The sequence below is a fragment of the Caretta caretta genome, chromosome 7 (genome assembly GCF_965140235.1).
Source record: "Caretta caretta isolate rCarCar2 chromosome 7, rCarCar1.hap1, whole genome shotgun sequence".
NCBI lineage: Eukaryota > Metazoa > Chordata > Testudines > Cheloniidae > Caretta > Caretta caretta.
The window spans coordinates 84885022-84902412 of NC_134212.1; the positions used below are offsets into that span (position 1 = coordinate 84885022).

A 17391-nucleotide genomic window follows, 5' to 3' on the forward strand; every position below is an offset into this window, starting at 1 on the left:
TAGGGGGTCAACCCCAGCCCCAGCCAGAATGGAGCTTGGGGGGGTTAGGGGCCAGTCCCAGCCCCTGGCAGCGGTGTGGGGAGGGTGTCAGCCCTAGCTCCTGGCAGTGGTGCGGGGAGCTGGGGCAAGGGAGAGGTCAGCCCCTGTCCCGGCAGTGGCATGTGGAGCGCGGGGTCAGCCCCTGACTGCGGCGTGGGGAGCTGTGGGGGAAGGGTCAGCCCCAGTGGCAGATTTAGAGTTCGTGGGGCCCTGTGCTCAGCTTCATTTTTGGGGCCCCTCCTTGGGACCCAGCCAAGAAAAAGAATATTCTCTCTTATCTCCCTCCAACCCCCATTTTTCATTCTTTTTTTCTTCATCCTCCTCCTATAAGTAATAGCAAGTAAATGAAAATAAAGTGAGGTACCTTGAAGGTTTTTGTAGTCTAACTTATTTTTCCACAGACCACTTGAAAATCGCTGTGGGTCTCAGCAGACCACTTAATGATTTTTCCCAATATTGTTTGTACCATTAGCTAACTACTGTAAAGCGCTGTATATAAGAGCGCTTTATAAAAAAAAAAAGTAAAAAAACATTGGGGTGCAGGGTCGGGCCAGACTTAGGGTGCAGGAGGGGGCTCAGGGCTGGAGGTGCAGGGTCTGGGAGGGAGTTCGGGTGCAGGATCAGGCTGGGGGTTGGGGTGCAGGGTCTGGCCCGGAGTTAGGGTGAGGGAGGAGGCTCAGAGTTGGGGCAGGAAGTTGGGGTGTGGAGCGCTGACCTGGGGCAGCTCCCATTTAGTGCGAGGGGTGCAGGTGGGGATGTGGGGGGTGCAGGAGTCAGGGAGGGCAGGAGGCTGGGAGTGTGTGAGAGGGCTGCAGGAGTCAGGATTGTGTGTGTGAGAGGGGTGCGGGAGTCAGGGCTGTGTTTGTGTGAGAGGGGTGAAGGAGTCAGGGCTGGGGGTGCAGGGTCTGGGAGGGAGTTAGGATGCAGGAGGGGGCTCAGGGTTGGGACAGGAGGTTGGAGTGTGGAGCGCTTACCTGGGGCAGCTCCTGTTTGGTGCGAGGGGTGGGGATATGGGGGGGGTGCAGGAGTCAGGGCAGGGGGCTGGAGGTGTGAGGGCGCTCCCAGCCCCCTGCCGTGAGTGGCTTATGGCAGGAGGCTGGAGGGGATGTCTGTAGGGGAGTGCGGGGGCCCCGCCTTTGCTCAGCCTTGCCCTTATTCCACCCCCGCTCCCCAAGGCCCTGCCCCCGCCTCTTCTCCGCCTCCTCGCCTGAGCATGCTGAGGCCTCACTCCTCCCCCCTACCTCCACCCCTACACCAGAAAACAGCTGTTCGGTGGTGAGGAAGCGCTGGAAGTGGGAGGGGCGGGAACACGGCACGCTCGGGGGGAAGAGGTGGGGAAGGAGGGAGCTTGGGTGCCGCTGGGTGTGGGTGGAGCCTGCCCTGCAGCAGGAGCCCCAGGAGCTGGCAGGACCAAGCTTCTGCCCCTGCAGGAGAGAGCGGTAGGAGGGGGGGCGGAAAAGAGCTGGAGGTGCCTTACTGCAGCCCAAGCAGAGTGGGCCAGGCCAGAGCCCCTTTGGAGCCTGGGCCAGGCGCCATGGTAAACTCAGTATTGAGGGCCACTGCAGCCAGAGCAGAAACTGGAGATGTTGAGAGGCTTAATTAGGGTTTCTGACGTGCTTAGGTGAAAGGTGCCATAACACTATAATGTTGTATTACCATTTCATGTTGCCACCGAGATTTCAAGTATCAGAGGGGTAGCTGTGTTAGTTTGTATCCACAAAAACAACAAGGAGTCCGGTGGCATCTTAAAGACTAACAGATTTATTTGGGCATAAACTTTTGTGGGTAAAAAACTACTTCTTCAGATGCATGGAGTGAAAATTACAGATACATATACTGGCACATGAAGAGAAGAGAGTTACCTTACAAGTGGAGAACCAGTGATGACAAGGCTAATTCAATCAGGGTGGATGTTGTCCACTCACAATAATTGATGTGGAGGTATCAATACCAAGAGAAAGGAAATTGCTTGTGTAGTGAGCCAGCCACTCCCAGTCCCTGTTCAAGCGCAAATTAATGGTGTTAAGTTTGCAAATGAATTGTAGAGCTACAGAAGCTCCTCACAAGATTTCAAATTACTGCAAGCATTTGCACCGGAATATCATGGATATTGGAGATTTTTGCCACAGAGCTTCTGTCCAGTGGCCACAACAAGAAAGTAAGCTGGGTCTGGTATTCTATGCACATGCAGAGAATTCAATAACAAGCTGCTCATTAACAAGTTGAGGTGCTTTATTGTTGTCCGTGCGTCTCTTCAGTGCAACTCTATTTCTTAATAAAAGTAGTGTTCTAAATCAGAATCACATTAGTTGGCTTTTCGGGAGACAGGAGCAAATCTACAAAGGAATACAATCGTACTGCATGTAACACTTGTACAATACCAAGTCAATCTAGTGCCCAGTACTATAGAGGTCTGAGATATTGAACTTCTGCCATCCAAAGCCCATAGACCAAACCATTAGAATCCTCTGCCCCACAAACCAGTCAGTCCAGTCTCCAGCCACATTGTGTGCGTGTATGCACCAAAGTGATGTGCTGGTCTGTAATATGTTTCCTTGCCTCAAACACAGGTTACATGGAAATGAATGAATGAACAGGCATCCCACACCTGGCTGTGTACTAAAACAGCTTCTGAGTGCACTAAGTGACTCCAAACATGGTGCAGAAAAGGACAATGGTTCTGAGAGGAATGGGAGCTGATGGGATGGGAGATGAGATCATTGCATGACCATCCATTCCATGAAGCAAGCTAAGCACCATTACACCTTACTGTGAAAGATCGGAATTGGAATTTTAAAGATCTCGTATGTTATTTAAAAGTGGTTTGCCAGCAGAGCTAGGCATAAGCAGACTAAGCAATTGCTCAGCACCCTGAGCGGCTCAAGGGGGCCCCCTTAGTCACTTTTTAGTATGTGTTGGGGGGCAAAATATTCCTGCTTAGGGCCCCTAATGGACTAACACCGCCTTTGTAATAATTGCCAGATTTGTTGCTTTTTACATATATGTCACCTTTCACTGAAGAGCTCAAAGTGCTCTGCAAAACTTCAAAACACCCTTGTGAGGTGGGTGAGTTTTATGCCATTTTACAGGAAGGGAAACTCAGTCTACACTGAGCTTTTAGCTACCAGTTTCAAAAGCAGGGTAAGCTGCAAATGGCATTGCACCAATGTAAACTGTGCGTGCACTATGGATTTGCACTAGTGCAGCTGCACCAATGGCTAAAGTCCCAATATAGACAAGCCCTAAATAACTAGCTCAGTGAGTCCGTGGCAGAGCTAGGAATAATGTCATGGAGTAGGATTCAGTAGGACTCAAGTCCTATTTTGTATATGGGCAATCTGTGAGGAACTAGGCACGACCAGTTCATCACCCCATAATCTATGTTAAGAGTTTATAAATAAACTAGGTCAAACCTTTCTTCACAAAAATCCTGTTAGAGCTCTTGTTTTTCCCTCCTTTCCCTGGCTGCACTACACTTCCTTCCCCTGCTAACACATCTGACTGAAATGTAAGACCCTGTGAAATGCGAGGCACACAGTACTTGATATAGTCAGACAAGCTCCTGAGAGGGCAAGTGGGTCAGCAGGAGAAATGGGGCTGGTAAGTGAGCATTCTTTGATCTCTAGCCAGATCCTTCATGCACTGCAAGATTCAGTCTTTAGTTATCTTTCCTCTCCAGCGGTCATTACTCTCTCTGCATACAAATCCCTCCCTAAAACCCATTTCAGTTGTGACTCAAAGATGCAAACTGATTAAGGCCCCTCTGAATTGGGTTCTTGGAAATTATACGTCATACACAAATATTTAATTTCACAGTAGTAGCCATGTTAGTCTGTATTCGCAAAAAGAAAAGGAGTATTTGTGGCACCTTAGAGACTAACCAATTTATTTGCGCATAAGCTTTCGTGAGCTACAGCTTATGCTCAAATAAATTTGTTAGTCTCTAAGGTGCCACAAGCACTCCTTTTCTTTTTGCAAATATTTCATTGTTTTATTAAAACATTAGGGCTGGAATTTTCATAGGAGATCTAAGGGATTTAGACACCCAATTTCTACTGATTTAGGCTCAGTTTACATCATAGCATTTGTATTCTAGCATGGCCAGTTACCTTCCCACTTGTCATATGTTGTAGATTACAGTTCCCCGGCCTTTTGATTATGAGATTTGTCTATTATAAGCTCTTCCTGGCGAAGGCCATTCCTCCTTCTGTGTTTGGAGAGCACCTAGCACAATGTGTCTGCTCCTAATGACAAACAACAAACACTTCTCAGATTTATAGAGGAACCTGGATGACGGCATGGCTTGTCTATGTGCTGACATGTGGCTGTGTAAATAGTACTGTTCTCCTAACCCTAATGCCCTACTTTTCCAAATTATTTCCTTCTGAAACAGATTACAATTCTGATCATCTTTCACGGACACTTGGTAAAGTGCTGTGTTAGAGGCCTGAGATTAATTGAAAGCTTGCATTCCAGTGTGTGTGTGTGTGTGTGTGTGTTCTATTCAACAAGCTTCATTCACAGAGCCCAGCTTTCTTATTCCTCTCCAGCCTGGCCCTTTAAGTAACCTGATCCGAGAGGCTGGAACTCCTCAGCCCGTGAAAAGGAAAGGAAGAGGGATGATTCTGCTGCTGCTTTTTTGGCCACTTTCTTGTCAATTTCCCTTCCTTTCTTTCCCTTTTCTTTCTGGTAGAGAAGGGGAAGTGGCTAGGCCTGGAGAGCACATATGTTTCAGGGGACAGAGCTACTCTTCTGAACCCCCAGGCAGATTCAGCAAGGGAGACTCCAGACTGTTGACTTTTCTCCACCCAGAAATCCATTTTGCAGTTTTTGTTGATTTCCTTGTTGCAAGCTTTGGCAAATCCAAATGATTTCCAAACCTTTTATTTCTTTTGCTGCTGCGGCTGCTGCTGGGAGTTGGAGCAAGGGATTAATGATTTGCTTCTCCTTCAATGTGTGATTCAGGGATAGGGAGAAGGTCAGGCCTTGTCACCTGACATTGTGAATCCTGTCAATTCTGGCCACTCTGGAGGGGGTTTGTTGTATTTTCCTCCTGCCCTCCCTTCCTGCCCTGTCCTTTCTCTAGCCTTCTCCTCTTTCCCTAGCACTCTGTTTTGCTCACACACAATCCCTACCATGAATTCACAAGCAGCTTCAGGACACATTTGGCTGATTTTCTTTTTCTTTACCAGCTCAGCAAAAGGTAAGCTACTTTGCACTTCAGCTTTTGAAATGACATGAAACGGGAAAGTATTCTGTGGACCCGAGAAACAGGATGCTCATCACCTTACACAAAACTCTGCATCATGCCTGGTGCTTATTGGAATTCTAGATCTCAAAATTAGAGTCCCAAAGTCAAAAAAGGGGAGTTTAAGGAAAGCTCTGAAAATGCTCAGATTTCTAATCTCTTTATGAAGATTTATTAGCATGGCAACTAACAACAGCTTTTGCATCTCCAGAATTCAGGGACAGGTGGCTGTAACTTAGTTTCAGGCTTTGCGATTAGAAGCTTCTCTCTGGGTGCCTGGGAATACAGGAAATATTGTAAAAGAGCCAGCACCAGTTAACTCTGATACACAGAGAATGGTTTAAGGAATGCAGCTAGATTTACACCTATGTATGCCTGAATCTACTATGGAGTTTTCCCTTCATGGAGACTTTGGCATTCTTTGGGGAGAGTTTTAAAACCTATTTTGCTGGTCATTGTAAAGGATCAGATGACAGAATTCCAAAACACTTCAGTAACCTACTATGTTCACAATGAATTGGAAGAACAGTAGGTCCCTTTGAGAATTTCAAGCACAACTGTATCTTTAGATAATGGATTGAACGGATTATTCCTCCTGGCAAAAGCCAACACAAAAATCAGAGTCAATCTCTAAGGATATACAAAGTATAAAATACACAAGAAGATTGATCTCAAATAATTCTAGGCATACTACATCAAATGAAAAATTAAAGAATATTAAGGCTGAGTTAGAAAAACAAAGACATTCTGAGGCAAGGCCTCTCCAGCATCTTTATGCTAACATGCTGTGGTTAGGTCAATGATTAAGTTAGGGTTAGGGGGTTATGACTTAGATACACTTCTCATCACTGCTACTTTAAAACAGGCAAGAAATGTATGTGTATGAAAGTGGGAATATGTCATCTATTCCTTCACCATCAAATATTCTAGGTTGTCCAAGGTAGGATGGAATGAATGGACATCTCTGTAAGGATCCTTCAAACTTTGCTGAGCATGAACATATCCATGGAACTGTGCTATAGGACTAGAATTCATTCCCTGGAAAGAAACCTATGGCACCCGCAGCAGTGGACAGGAGTAGGAATTGAAAAAGGGACTGAAGCCTTCTGTTGAGAGCTAATCTCCAAGGTCCCATACGAAGTCTTGAAGTCCCACAGCAGGGTTCCCGTTTTTATTTACCTTTCAGCAGAATTGTGCAAACTAATCCTTAATGGGCCAATGAATCAATCACTATCAACCCTAGGAAAAGATCTCCTGGCACTCAAATATCACAGTGATGGGCGTGTTACAAGAACCTACACAGAATAAAATAGAAAAGAACTGCACCAAATTAAGAAAATTTTTACAGGTTTCCACTGGTTGGCAATAGCAAATGTTATTGTATTATGATACCAGCAATCTGTAATTCAACAGTTTGTAAGGGACTAAGAAATAGCATGAAGGTTCCTTGTAAATTGTGAGTGGATGGAGTTTACATACAGCACTACTCAAAGGTGAATGATAGGGCTACTTAGTAACTTTACCCACGGTCTCAGAGACCGCAGCAGATAGTGGAGGAAGATCCTCATCTGATATAATTTGTCATAGCTCCATTGTTATAACTCCATTGACTTCAGTAGAGTTATAACAACTTAGACCAGTTTAGGATTTCCTCCAGGCTGTATATTCAAACTGGTGGTGAGACAGTACAGTGCACATAATTAATTTTAATAGGCTCACATTTGGCTGCTAAACTTGCTGTGGACCTGTGTTGGGTAATTACATAGACCAATGAACTCTTCCGTTCAGCGATGTTTTGTTAACAAAGGTATCTTACTAAATTTTCATCCTTAGTCCTTGATAAACCCCAGAGATATGAGAGATAAGATGGGGAGGGAGGGCTCAGGGAATCCATTCACTTATTTTCTCATTTAAACAAAAACACTTTCCCACAACCACGGAAAGAAGCAGTACCACTGGGCAAACAGACTTATGTGCATTTGCTGGAAATGTTTATCCATTCCTGAAAAATATAGTAAGTATATTGGTAGTGTAGCACAATGACCTACTTGTATAGGTTGAAGAGGGGGTATGGGGAATTAAGTGTTTTCTAACAAAGACTCATTGTATCTCCCAGTCAGTATTGGTGCAATATTGTCAATTTCAAAAAGCAAAGCAATACAATTCAGAAGTATTTTCATGAGCCCAAGGGATAAGTCATCACTGGCAGAGAATGGAGCGAATTCCATCAGAGTTTGTGAAATCAATCCCAATTCACCCTTTAATCTGATGATGGAACTGTATCAAGGAGCTTTTGATCAGCATTCTACATCCCCTCCTAGCATCCATTAGAGCCCAGTGGAGTCCCCCTGCCACTCTTCCCAGCTGAATCAGCAGAAGCTGGGTTGACCTCATCTGAAAGTCACCCTTTTCACTTTAGGACAGTAGCATCCAAATACACATTTGAGGCTAGAACATCAGCAGCTGTAAATTGGGGTAGCTTCATTGAAGTTTGTGCTAATTTACACTAATTGATGATCCAGGCCTTGAAATTCAATTTTCTGGGTTAAATACAATAAATACTGCTAATCTACTCTCAGTTTTAAAAGTGATTCAGTTTATTTTCCTGCTCTGTTGTTGATACACTGTAAAATGGAAGACACAGGCAGATAAAGCAGATAGTTTTGTTGTTGTAAGATAAAAGTGTTCTTTCCCCTGCCAGGCACTGGATTAGGCTTTAGTGCAAATGACTCAGTGCAACTTTTTAAGGTGATATATATATATATATATCTTTCAAGCTTTCAGAGACAGTGGAGTTGGACAGAGAGAAATGCAAATGACTCTCAGACATGAGAGTAGATTCATCCCTAGTGTCACTCCACTGGCTTCATCTGGAAATATACATTGCCAGTATTATCATGGACATTAGAAATAGAAAAGGCCTTTTAGGTCACTTGGCCCATCCCCCGGCCAGTGCTGGCCAGCCCTGTTCTGTACAGTGTTTCTAATGCTTTGTGAAGTCTAGTTCTAAATGTCTCCCTGGATGGCAATTTCACCACTTGGGTGATTATGCCACAGGCTACAGATCTCAAGGTCGGGAAGCATTTCTTAGTATTTAGCCAGATTTTTCTCTTTTTAAATTTGAATTCATGGTGCAAGACCCATTACCAGGCTAAACCTCTCATAATGTCATAAATCACTGGTAGTTTTTGCAGCGTTCCATCTAGAGACTCTTTGTACAAATCACAGTCTTCGAAACATCTACATCTGTGAGGGGAGAGTCTGTTATTGGCACTTAGAGAGGAAAAGCAGAGCAGAGACACAAGCTCTCAGGCAGCTCAGTCAAATCTAAGGGTGTGGACAAGGTCCTTTCTAATCTTTACTCCTACTTGTACCCCCTTTTTGAAGGGCCCAGGAATAGGAGTTACTAAAGGCAAGATAAGTGGAGGTTCTTTCTACCAACCCAGGCCTCAGCAGCAGGACAGGGAGAATAAGAAAACATATGTATTTTATCTCAGTCAGGTTCTGGTCCAAAGCCCATTGAGGTCAATGGGATTCTTTTCATTGCCACTTAACCTATATGCTGAGATAAATTTGAATGCAAGACCATCACGGGTACCGAGGAATGTGAAAGTGTGTGGGTGGCTTCAGTTCTGGTCTCCTTTCATAGGGAACTTGGAGACACCATCTTTCCAGCCTGGAATCCTCTATCAATATCGCTACTCACTGGAGGTGCAGCTAGATTATGTCTCAAGGTTGTCCTTGCAAGGAAGTCGGATGCGAGCTGAAGCTTTGGTTCAGGTGCACCTGCTCTGGAGAAATCTTGCAGGGGAGCAGCTTCTCCAGATCCAGGTATGTGATGGTTTTGTCCCCTAGTTCCTGCAAGCCTGAGAAAACCTGTTAGTACTTCTAGGACCAACAGGCGATGAGGATTTCCTTTTAGCTCAAGTGGTAGAGCTACTACTGCTGGATCATCTTGGTTTCCATCGGCAACGGATTCCTTCCATGTAAGTAGATTAAGTTTTTACTCAGGCATGCTGACTGTGGAAAAATGGCCAGTGGCTCGTCTTTATCCAAACATTAATAAGCCAGTTGAGTGCCAAAATGCTTGCCTGAGAGTTTCTTCACTGAATAAACATATAGCAATGCTAATTTCAGTTGGTGGGCATAGGAGACATTCAATCCCAATCATCTTCTGTTTCTGACATAAGTGGTGTCTGTGAAGAGTCTATGGGATATGTTAAAAATAGGGCTGTCAAGCAATTAAAAAATTAATTGCAATTAATCGTGCTGTTAAACGATAATAGAATACAATTTAAATATTTTTGATGTTTTCTACTTTTTCAAAGATATTGATTTCAATTACAACACAGAATACAAAGTGTACAGTGCTCACTTTATATTTATTGTTGAATACAAATATTTGCACTGTAAAAAAACCAAAAGCAATAGTATTTTTCAATTCACCTAATACAAGTACTGGAGTGCAATCTCTGTCATGAAAGTTGAACTTACAAATGTAGAATTATGTACACAAATAACTGCACTCAAAAACGAAACAATGTAAAACTTTAGAGCCTACCAGTCCACTCAGTCCTACTTCTTGTTCAGCCAATCTCTCAGACAAACAAGTTTGTTTACATTTACGGGAAATAATGCTGCCTGCTTCTTGTTTACAATGTCACCTGAAAGTGAGAACAGTCATTCACATGGCATTGTTGTAGCTGGTGTCACAAGATATTTACATGTCAGATGAGCTAAATATTCATATGTCCCTTCATGCTTCAACCACCATTTCAGAGGACATGCGTCCATGCTGATGACAGGTTCTGCTTGACAACGATCAAAAGCAGTGTGCACCAACACGTGTTCATTTTCATCATCTGAGTCAGAAGCCACTAGCAGAAAATTGGGGTGTTTTGTTTTGTTTTGTTTTGGTGGTTCAGGTTCTATAGTTTCCACATCAGAGTGTTGCTCTTTTAAGACATCTGAAAGCATGCTCCACACCTCGTCCCTCTCAGATTTTGGAAGGCACTTCAGATTCTTAAGCCTTGGGGTCCAGTTCTGAAGCTATCTTTAGAAATCTCACATCTCACATAGAAATCTCACCTTCTTTGCATTTTGTCCAAACTGCAGTGAAAGTGTTCTTGAAATGAACAACATGTGTGGGTCATCATCTGAAACTGACATAGCATGAAATATATGGCAGAATGTAGGTAACACAGAGCAGGAAACATGCAATTCTCCCCTAAGGAGTTGATTCACAAATTTCATTAATGCATGATTTTTTTAACGAGCATCATCAGTGTGGAAGCATGTCCTCTGGAATGGTGGCTGAAGCATGAAGGGGCATATGAATGTTTAGCATATCTGGCATGTAAATACCTTGCAATGCCGGCGACAGAAGTGCCATCCAAATGCCTGTTCTCACTTTCAGGTGACATTGTAAATAAGAAGTGGGCAGCATTATCTCCTGTAAATGTAAACAAACTTGTTTGTCTTAGTGATTGGCTGAACAAGAAGTAAGACTGAGTGGACTTCTAGGCTCTAAAGTTTTACATTGTTTTGTTTGTGAGTGCAGTTATGTAACAAAAAAAATCTACTGTAAATTGCACTTTCACGATAAAGAGATTGCACTACAGTACTTGTATGAGGTGAATTGAAAAATACTATTTCTTTTGTTTACCACTTTTACAGTGCAAATATTTGTAATAAAAAATAACAGTGAGCACTGTACGCTTTGTATTCTGTGTTGTAATTGAAATCAATATATTTTTTAAAATATAGATGAACATCCAACAATATTTAATACATTTCAATTGGTATTCTATTGTTTTGCAGTGCGATTAAAACTGGGATTAATCATGATTAATTTTTTTAATTGCGGTTAATTTTTTTGAGTTAATCACGAGTTAACTGTGATTAATAGACAGCCCTAGTTAAAAATGAAATCTGTGGCTCCCCTCAAGTCAAATGGCCAGAGGTGCTGGGAAGTGGGACACATACCCGCTCTGTGACCTATACCCTCATAGCTTCCATCTGTGTTTTGTGGTTTTAGATCCAAGACCTAAAAGTCCACCATGATTCAAAACACGAGAAGAGTCAGAATGTTACCGGAGACCCATCCACTGAGGTTGTGCTGGGCAAAGAGGACACTGCAGAGCTTCAGCTGCCAGTTTTCCTCCACTGGAATAATGGGAAGGTGTGTTAATAGTACCTCACCCACAGACACACAAAGAGCCCCTAACGAATCCCTATTCGAAACCTGAAGAGTCCCTCATTTTCCCTGCTTTACATTCTTGCCACTCTCAAATTTCTATGTGGTAAGCACCACTCTTCTGGCTATGGACCCCAAGATGAAGCTCTCCTCAGATGCTATCAGTGCTGCTGTTTACCTGGCTAGTGGGAGTGACTGTTGAGTAGCAGAAGGCATTCCCTTTTTGGGAAAAGGTGCCCTATCCCAGCCTTTCAGTGTCTGAACACCGACCAGCCCAGACAGTTAGTCACTTCACTTCATGCACTAATGGAAGGCACTCCGATATTATGATGAGGAGGGTGTTACGAGCACCTATCTAGGATAGAATAGAGCAAAGGAAAGAAATTGGAAGTAGATCTTCCACACAGCAGTGCACAAGATGACCACAGAGTCAGCCAGTGGGCTCCAGGTGTGATAGTTCTGTTGAAATATAATAGGCTTGAGCAGTCTGGGTTAGCAATGGTGGCTCTAGGTCAAAATTTTAGATGGGAGAGTGTTGGTCATTGCTGCACAGAAGCTCATTACTTAAGAGAACTCTTGAAAGCTCTCCTACACCCAACCCTACTCAGACCGTCTGGCCTATGCTGTAACTTGTAGGTTGTTCAGGGACATACAGACACTCTTTCTGAAGTCCTGCTATTGCTACAGAGCCCCCTGCTCTGTTGTACGTTACACAATTGGGTAGTCTACAGGAGCTGCCCCTGCACTGGTCCTACATTTACTGTTCAGTTAACAGCTGTGGATGCCTCGTAGGAGTCAGATGAAGATAAAAGAATGTTATTTCGACTCAGTAGAGCAGTATTCCAGGTACCCACAAGTGGAACTGCCGCTGCTTTAAGGTTTGCTCAAAGTGGAGAGGACTCACTTTTTAAAAAGACTTTGTGGTCATAAATGTATTGTGAAATTAAGCCTGTGCTAATCAGGGATATCAGTTCTCTTTTGAAGCCTTTCAAAACAGTATAGTCGTCACCTAGTTCTAGTGCAGTGACAACACAATGAATATTTCTCTCATCCCCCATGGAGTCCCAAGCCTGAGGTTCTCCCTACTGCCCCTTAATCTGAAATTTTTCTCCACCTTGAACTTCCATATCAGTCCAGAAAACCCTTCTGAGAGCCTGGGGAGAGGGGAATTCTCTCATTGTCATGCTCATCATGCTATCTCCATGCCTTCATGCTGAGTTCTTGTCCCTTTCTCAGCAGTCTCAGAGATTCTCTCCCATAAATCAAATTTCTCCTCATAGGTAGAAGGCATCTATGGAGATGGAGGAGGAAGGCCCCAGACCTTGAATCTGAAACAGGGCCTCATCAGTCTCCTCCAATTCCAGCCACATTCTGGGACAGCAACTGAGGTAGGAGCAGAATATAGTTTTGTTTTAAAGAAAAATATGGAGGAACCTGATCTTAGTGCATCAGTAAAACCATCCCTGGAGTGAGAGGGCGTTTCCCTCTCCAAACCCATTCCTCTCTTCTGGAATTGCCAATTAGTGCCAGTTACAATAATGTTTTTCATAATTTCTGTGATTACATTCATGCCTTTTTTGTGTTTACTTGCTATAATGACTTAAATGTCAAACACCCATTTGGGTGTGCAGTTGCCTGGTTTTTTTTATACACTCACCTTGTTGCAGTAACTATGCGAGCTAGAATAGGCATATATACAGAAGAGGAGGCTTTTGAGTCTCCTTTTCAAAATATGGCCCTGTATCTGGCTCTGTGCAGATTTTCTACATAATTTGTTCTAATTGGATTGCGTCATTTTTGTGTATAGTGAACTGTATTTTGTTCTGCCATAAGTTCTACTCACATGTTATAATTTCATGACGTGATTTCTTATATTTGCTTGGCTTCAGGAGGATGTTTCTGGGAGCTGTCAAGTCACATATGTTGTTTCCAAGGATTCCGTTGTAAAGACAAAAGATCTGCACAGCTGTACAAGGCCAAAGTTTGGATTCACCTCCGTTAACAAAGCAAGTCCATTCCTACATTGATGGTGGTGGGTTAGAATGTTCCTGCCCCAGTCACACCCCGTTTAAATGTACTTCAGTCTTCTCCAGATCTTACCATAGGGTCAATAACTTCAGGGAGGTCCCAGAGTGAACCGTCTCAGGTGTATTATGATTATTTCATGCTGGGGCTTAAAGAAAGCTTTGAAAAGAAAGAAAAGTTCACTTTTGAAGCCTCCTTGGGGTCTCTTCTGCCAAAGTTTGGTGGCTACTGAAGAATTAAGGCAGAATCAGATTAAATGATCATTCTGAGCCCTGTGCTCAAAAGGAGCAAAGGAGACTGAATATCCAGAAATATTTGCTAATAGTGAAATCAATTGGATTGTGGAAGAGTGTGACAAGGGAAGTGGCAGCAGCCCCAATGGATGGTTTCAGGCATTCAGACCTGGTAAAATTAGGTACAATTCTACTGAAGCTACTGGCCTTACATCTGCCTATGCCAAGAATGATTTGACCTATATCTTAGATTTCACTGAAAGCACTGGAGAAAAAACTGTAGTGACAAACATGCACTGGCAAGGACTGGCACTATAGGTGACCTAATAGGAATATTTATATTAAAAAAAGCCATTTAAATGTAAACATGGCACATTTTCTCAAAGAAAATAATGGAATTTCTGCCAGGACCAAATTCATGAGGATACAGGTTTGTCCAGGGTGGATGTGTGCGTGAGGATGAGGTGGAAGGCAGTGGTAGAACTTTAGGGCTCAGTCTAATAATTCCCATTGAGTTACTGGAAGTCCTGATCAGGATCAGGACTATAGTGCCTTCACTGGGCTGAGAGGCAACATGGTCAAGTGAACTGAGTGCTTGGCTAGAACTCAGGAGACCTGAATTCCATTCCTGACTCTTCTACAGGCCTGCAGTAGGACCTTAGAAAAGTCACTTCACCTCTCTGAACCTCAGTTTTCCCATCTGTAAAACAAAGCTAATAATACAGACCCACCTTTCTAAAGTGTTTTGAAATCTACAGATGTAAAGCACTGTATAAGAGCTGGGTGTTATTACTCTTATAATTCACTATGTAAACTGGGTCATTGTATCTCATGTACAAAGATTCACAAAGCAAACCTGGTAGTTTCCTGCAGCTCTGTTCTTCCCCTGCGACTTCTCCATTCATAAAGAATCCTCCAGATAATGGCCCAGGTGTTCAGATAATGTCTCCTGAAGTTATCAGAGGTCTCTGAGTGAAGCTGAGGGCAGCAGAGAGGTGATGGTGAAGTCTGGCAAGTGCGTCATTCTTTGAAAAAAAAAAGAATCTCCTGCAAGGTCACTCTGCAGCACAGCAAGGGAGCCAAGCATTTTTGGCTTGGGTTCACTTTTGATAATTTCTGCTTTTTCTCTCTTTTTTATTTGTTGAATGGCCTTGTGAATAAGCACACTAACCCAGTAGGCTTTCCCTTTCTGTGCTTTCCTTTTTCACAGTAGATTTGGGGGTGGGGGTGAAATATGCTGGATTGACACTGCTGCAGAATGAGGCTTCTCTTTATCCACAGAAGATCCTCTCACATTGCCCCTTTAATATGATTGGTCACACTCTGTATTAGGAATCTATTTACACATTGTTTATAAGGGGTTACTAAACAAATAATAGATGTTACAAATGTGAGTTGTTTGCATTATAGATGGTTATAAACACACCAGTAGAAGATGTTAAAGATATTTATAAGCCATGATTATATTGACCTGCTAGGCTTTATAACAATGTATAACATGTTACTAATTCCCTGAACCATAATTCCCCGCTTTCACGGTATCCCTTAATTGTAAGGATGTTGGGGGTGATGATGGGGGTTGTCTCTCCCGATTGTCTGAATGTTTGTGACCAGAATGAGTGTGATATGAGGCAAAGGCAGTAGGGAGTTACCTAGAAAGACCTGTAGTGCTGTCAACAGAGGCTGATGGAACGCCATCCAGAATCTATTACTGTTGCCTCGGGAGGCATTCACTTCACATTTGTTTATCTAGTGATTGCACAGAACACTGTGTATCTCTTGATGGCTAAAAGGAACAGCCAAGCTACCCAAAGCATAAGAGATGCCCTGTGTTAATACATTTTGTTGTTCATCTCTGGAGACCAGGACTCAAATATGGAGTAAGTCAAAAGTGAAATGTGTTTGGTGAGCTCAATGTAGTCCCTGGGGCATGTGCCCATAGCACAAAACCACTACACACAATTATGTATCAAAACCCACCTTCAGTGCCTTTTCCTGGGCCACTACTTGGGCAGTCCTGTGCTGTACATGAGTGATTAGAGGCTGGCTGACCCCAGACACTAATTCTTTCTCCCCTAGTCCAAAATCCCTTCCTGCTACTTTCACTCTGAGAAAGTGTCACTATTTTCCCCTTTAGGCTTTGGCAATGACAATTTGTAATACACTGAACCTTCCACTGGATGTCACTGTTCCTCCACACTAATCTCTGCTACAGGGTGGGAACCTGACAGGAAACATCTCTCTTTAGTTTAAGTGCTCCGGTGCTGAACATGGCACCAGATGTATCTTGGAAAACCCATTCCTCCCATGCAGGCTGGCTGTTCCTCTTAGAGCCTGTTGTTCCACTTACAGAAAATTGCTTGTGGGAGTTATGCATGTTCTGGCAGCAGTGAAGGGATTAGCAAAATCCTACTGGTGCCCAGAGAATGCCCTAAGAGTAACTATCAGCTTTGTGCTCTACAGTTAGAAATAGAAAATAGAGTAGGCATTTCTTTATTTTCCTTTCATACATTTTAAGATGAATCTGGTGTTCATGAAAGGGTAGGATTGAGTGAATAACCTTCCTCCGCAGTCCTTGTTGAAGACGGCCCAACTCAGCTCTGCCAGCCCACAATGCAGGAACTGAACTAGAGTGTTCCATTCTTGGGCCCTACCCCATACAGTTATTCCAATGCACTTGAGCTCTCAGATAAAGTGTCTCCAACTGTCCTAGTCCTGTCCTCTCACAGCTCAGCCAACCTTCCTCATTCCTCTTCCAGCAACTCCAACCCTGTGCCACCTCAGAGCTCTTCAGTGCACTTAGCTGTAACCTGAAGCAGGCCCTCATAGTCTACTACTAGATCCCAGCTCATCTTAGCCAATAGACACCAGTCTTAGCCTGCGACCACCACTGATATCCCTGCCTTGGATTCCTAAATAGTTCTGTCTCTGTACTTCACTTCTGATCTGACCCATCCTCTGCTGAACCACCTCTTAGTTCTGCTATTGCATCTCAATCCGAAATTGCAGGTTGCCTTGTCATTATAGTCCTGGACTCCACACAATAATGCCAATATACGCAATGCAGGACCTTCTAATATTATAGTCATAGATCTATCCAGGCACCTCAAACCCCACAAACAACATCTCCTACTAGTTCAGTCCTGGGCATCTTCCCTACTGACCAGAAACTGACAAAGCTGCCAAATTGCATAGCGGTTCTGTGATGAGGTGGTTCTTTCATCCAGGAGGCTCCAGGGTAAGACTATCAAATGCATAGATACAACTTTTGTTAGAAACAAAAAGAAGAGCAAACATTGAAAGGAGAACAAGAAAGGAATAGATTGGCAAAAGGATAATGTGTTTGTTCCATTCTTTTGCAGATTTTTGGAGTTCTGTGGCAACCCACGAGCAAAAGTTTTTACTCTGTACGAGGAAGTCTCATCCAGTCAGTGCTGTCGGAGGAAAGCCACGAGGTCTCTCCAACCTTGAAGTCCTCCATTGGCACCAAGATCGTGTCAAGGTTAGTGCTGAGCTGGTTCCAGAGGCTTGCATATACTGAGTAGGCTGGAATGGGATCAATGTCTCCCTACAAAAGTTGGCAGCTAGGAGATACACTCCTCCCGTGTGGGCTTGATGTCCTTGTTATGTCTTGATGTGGGCTGTGGAGA

General features: G+C 43.6%; 1 protein-coding gene across 2 annotated transcripts in view; it reads left to right on the forward strand.

Annotated features, from left to right (window-relative positions):
- The first annotated feature begins 4620 nt into the window (after window positions 1–4620).
- LOC125640317 (microsomal triglyceride transfer protein-like) overlaps window positions 4621–17391 on the forward strand; it is a 30345-nt gene continuing 17574 nt past the window's right edge. Inside the window, exons 1-6 of one of the 2 annotated variants that reach the window (XM_048858776.2) lie at window positions 4621–5242; window positions 8937–9118; window positions 11325–11468; window positions 12764–12871; window positions 13373–13489; window positions 17104–17243. In XM_048858776.2, the coding sequence (XP_048714733.1) occupies window positions 5176–5242; window positions 8937–9118; window positions 11325–11468; window positions 12764–12871; window positions 13373–13489; window positions 17104–17243 (758 nt within the window). In that variant the 5' untranslated portion in view covers window positions 4621–5175. The remainder of the gene's footprint in view (window positions 5243–8936; window positions 9119–11324; window positions 11469–12763; window positions 12872–13372; window positions 13490–17103; window positions 17244–17391) is intronic. The other variant, XM_048858777.2, reaches the window with a different exon arrangement.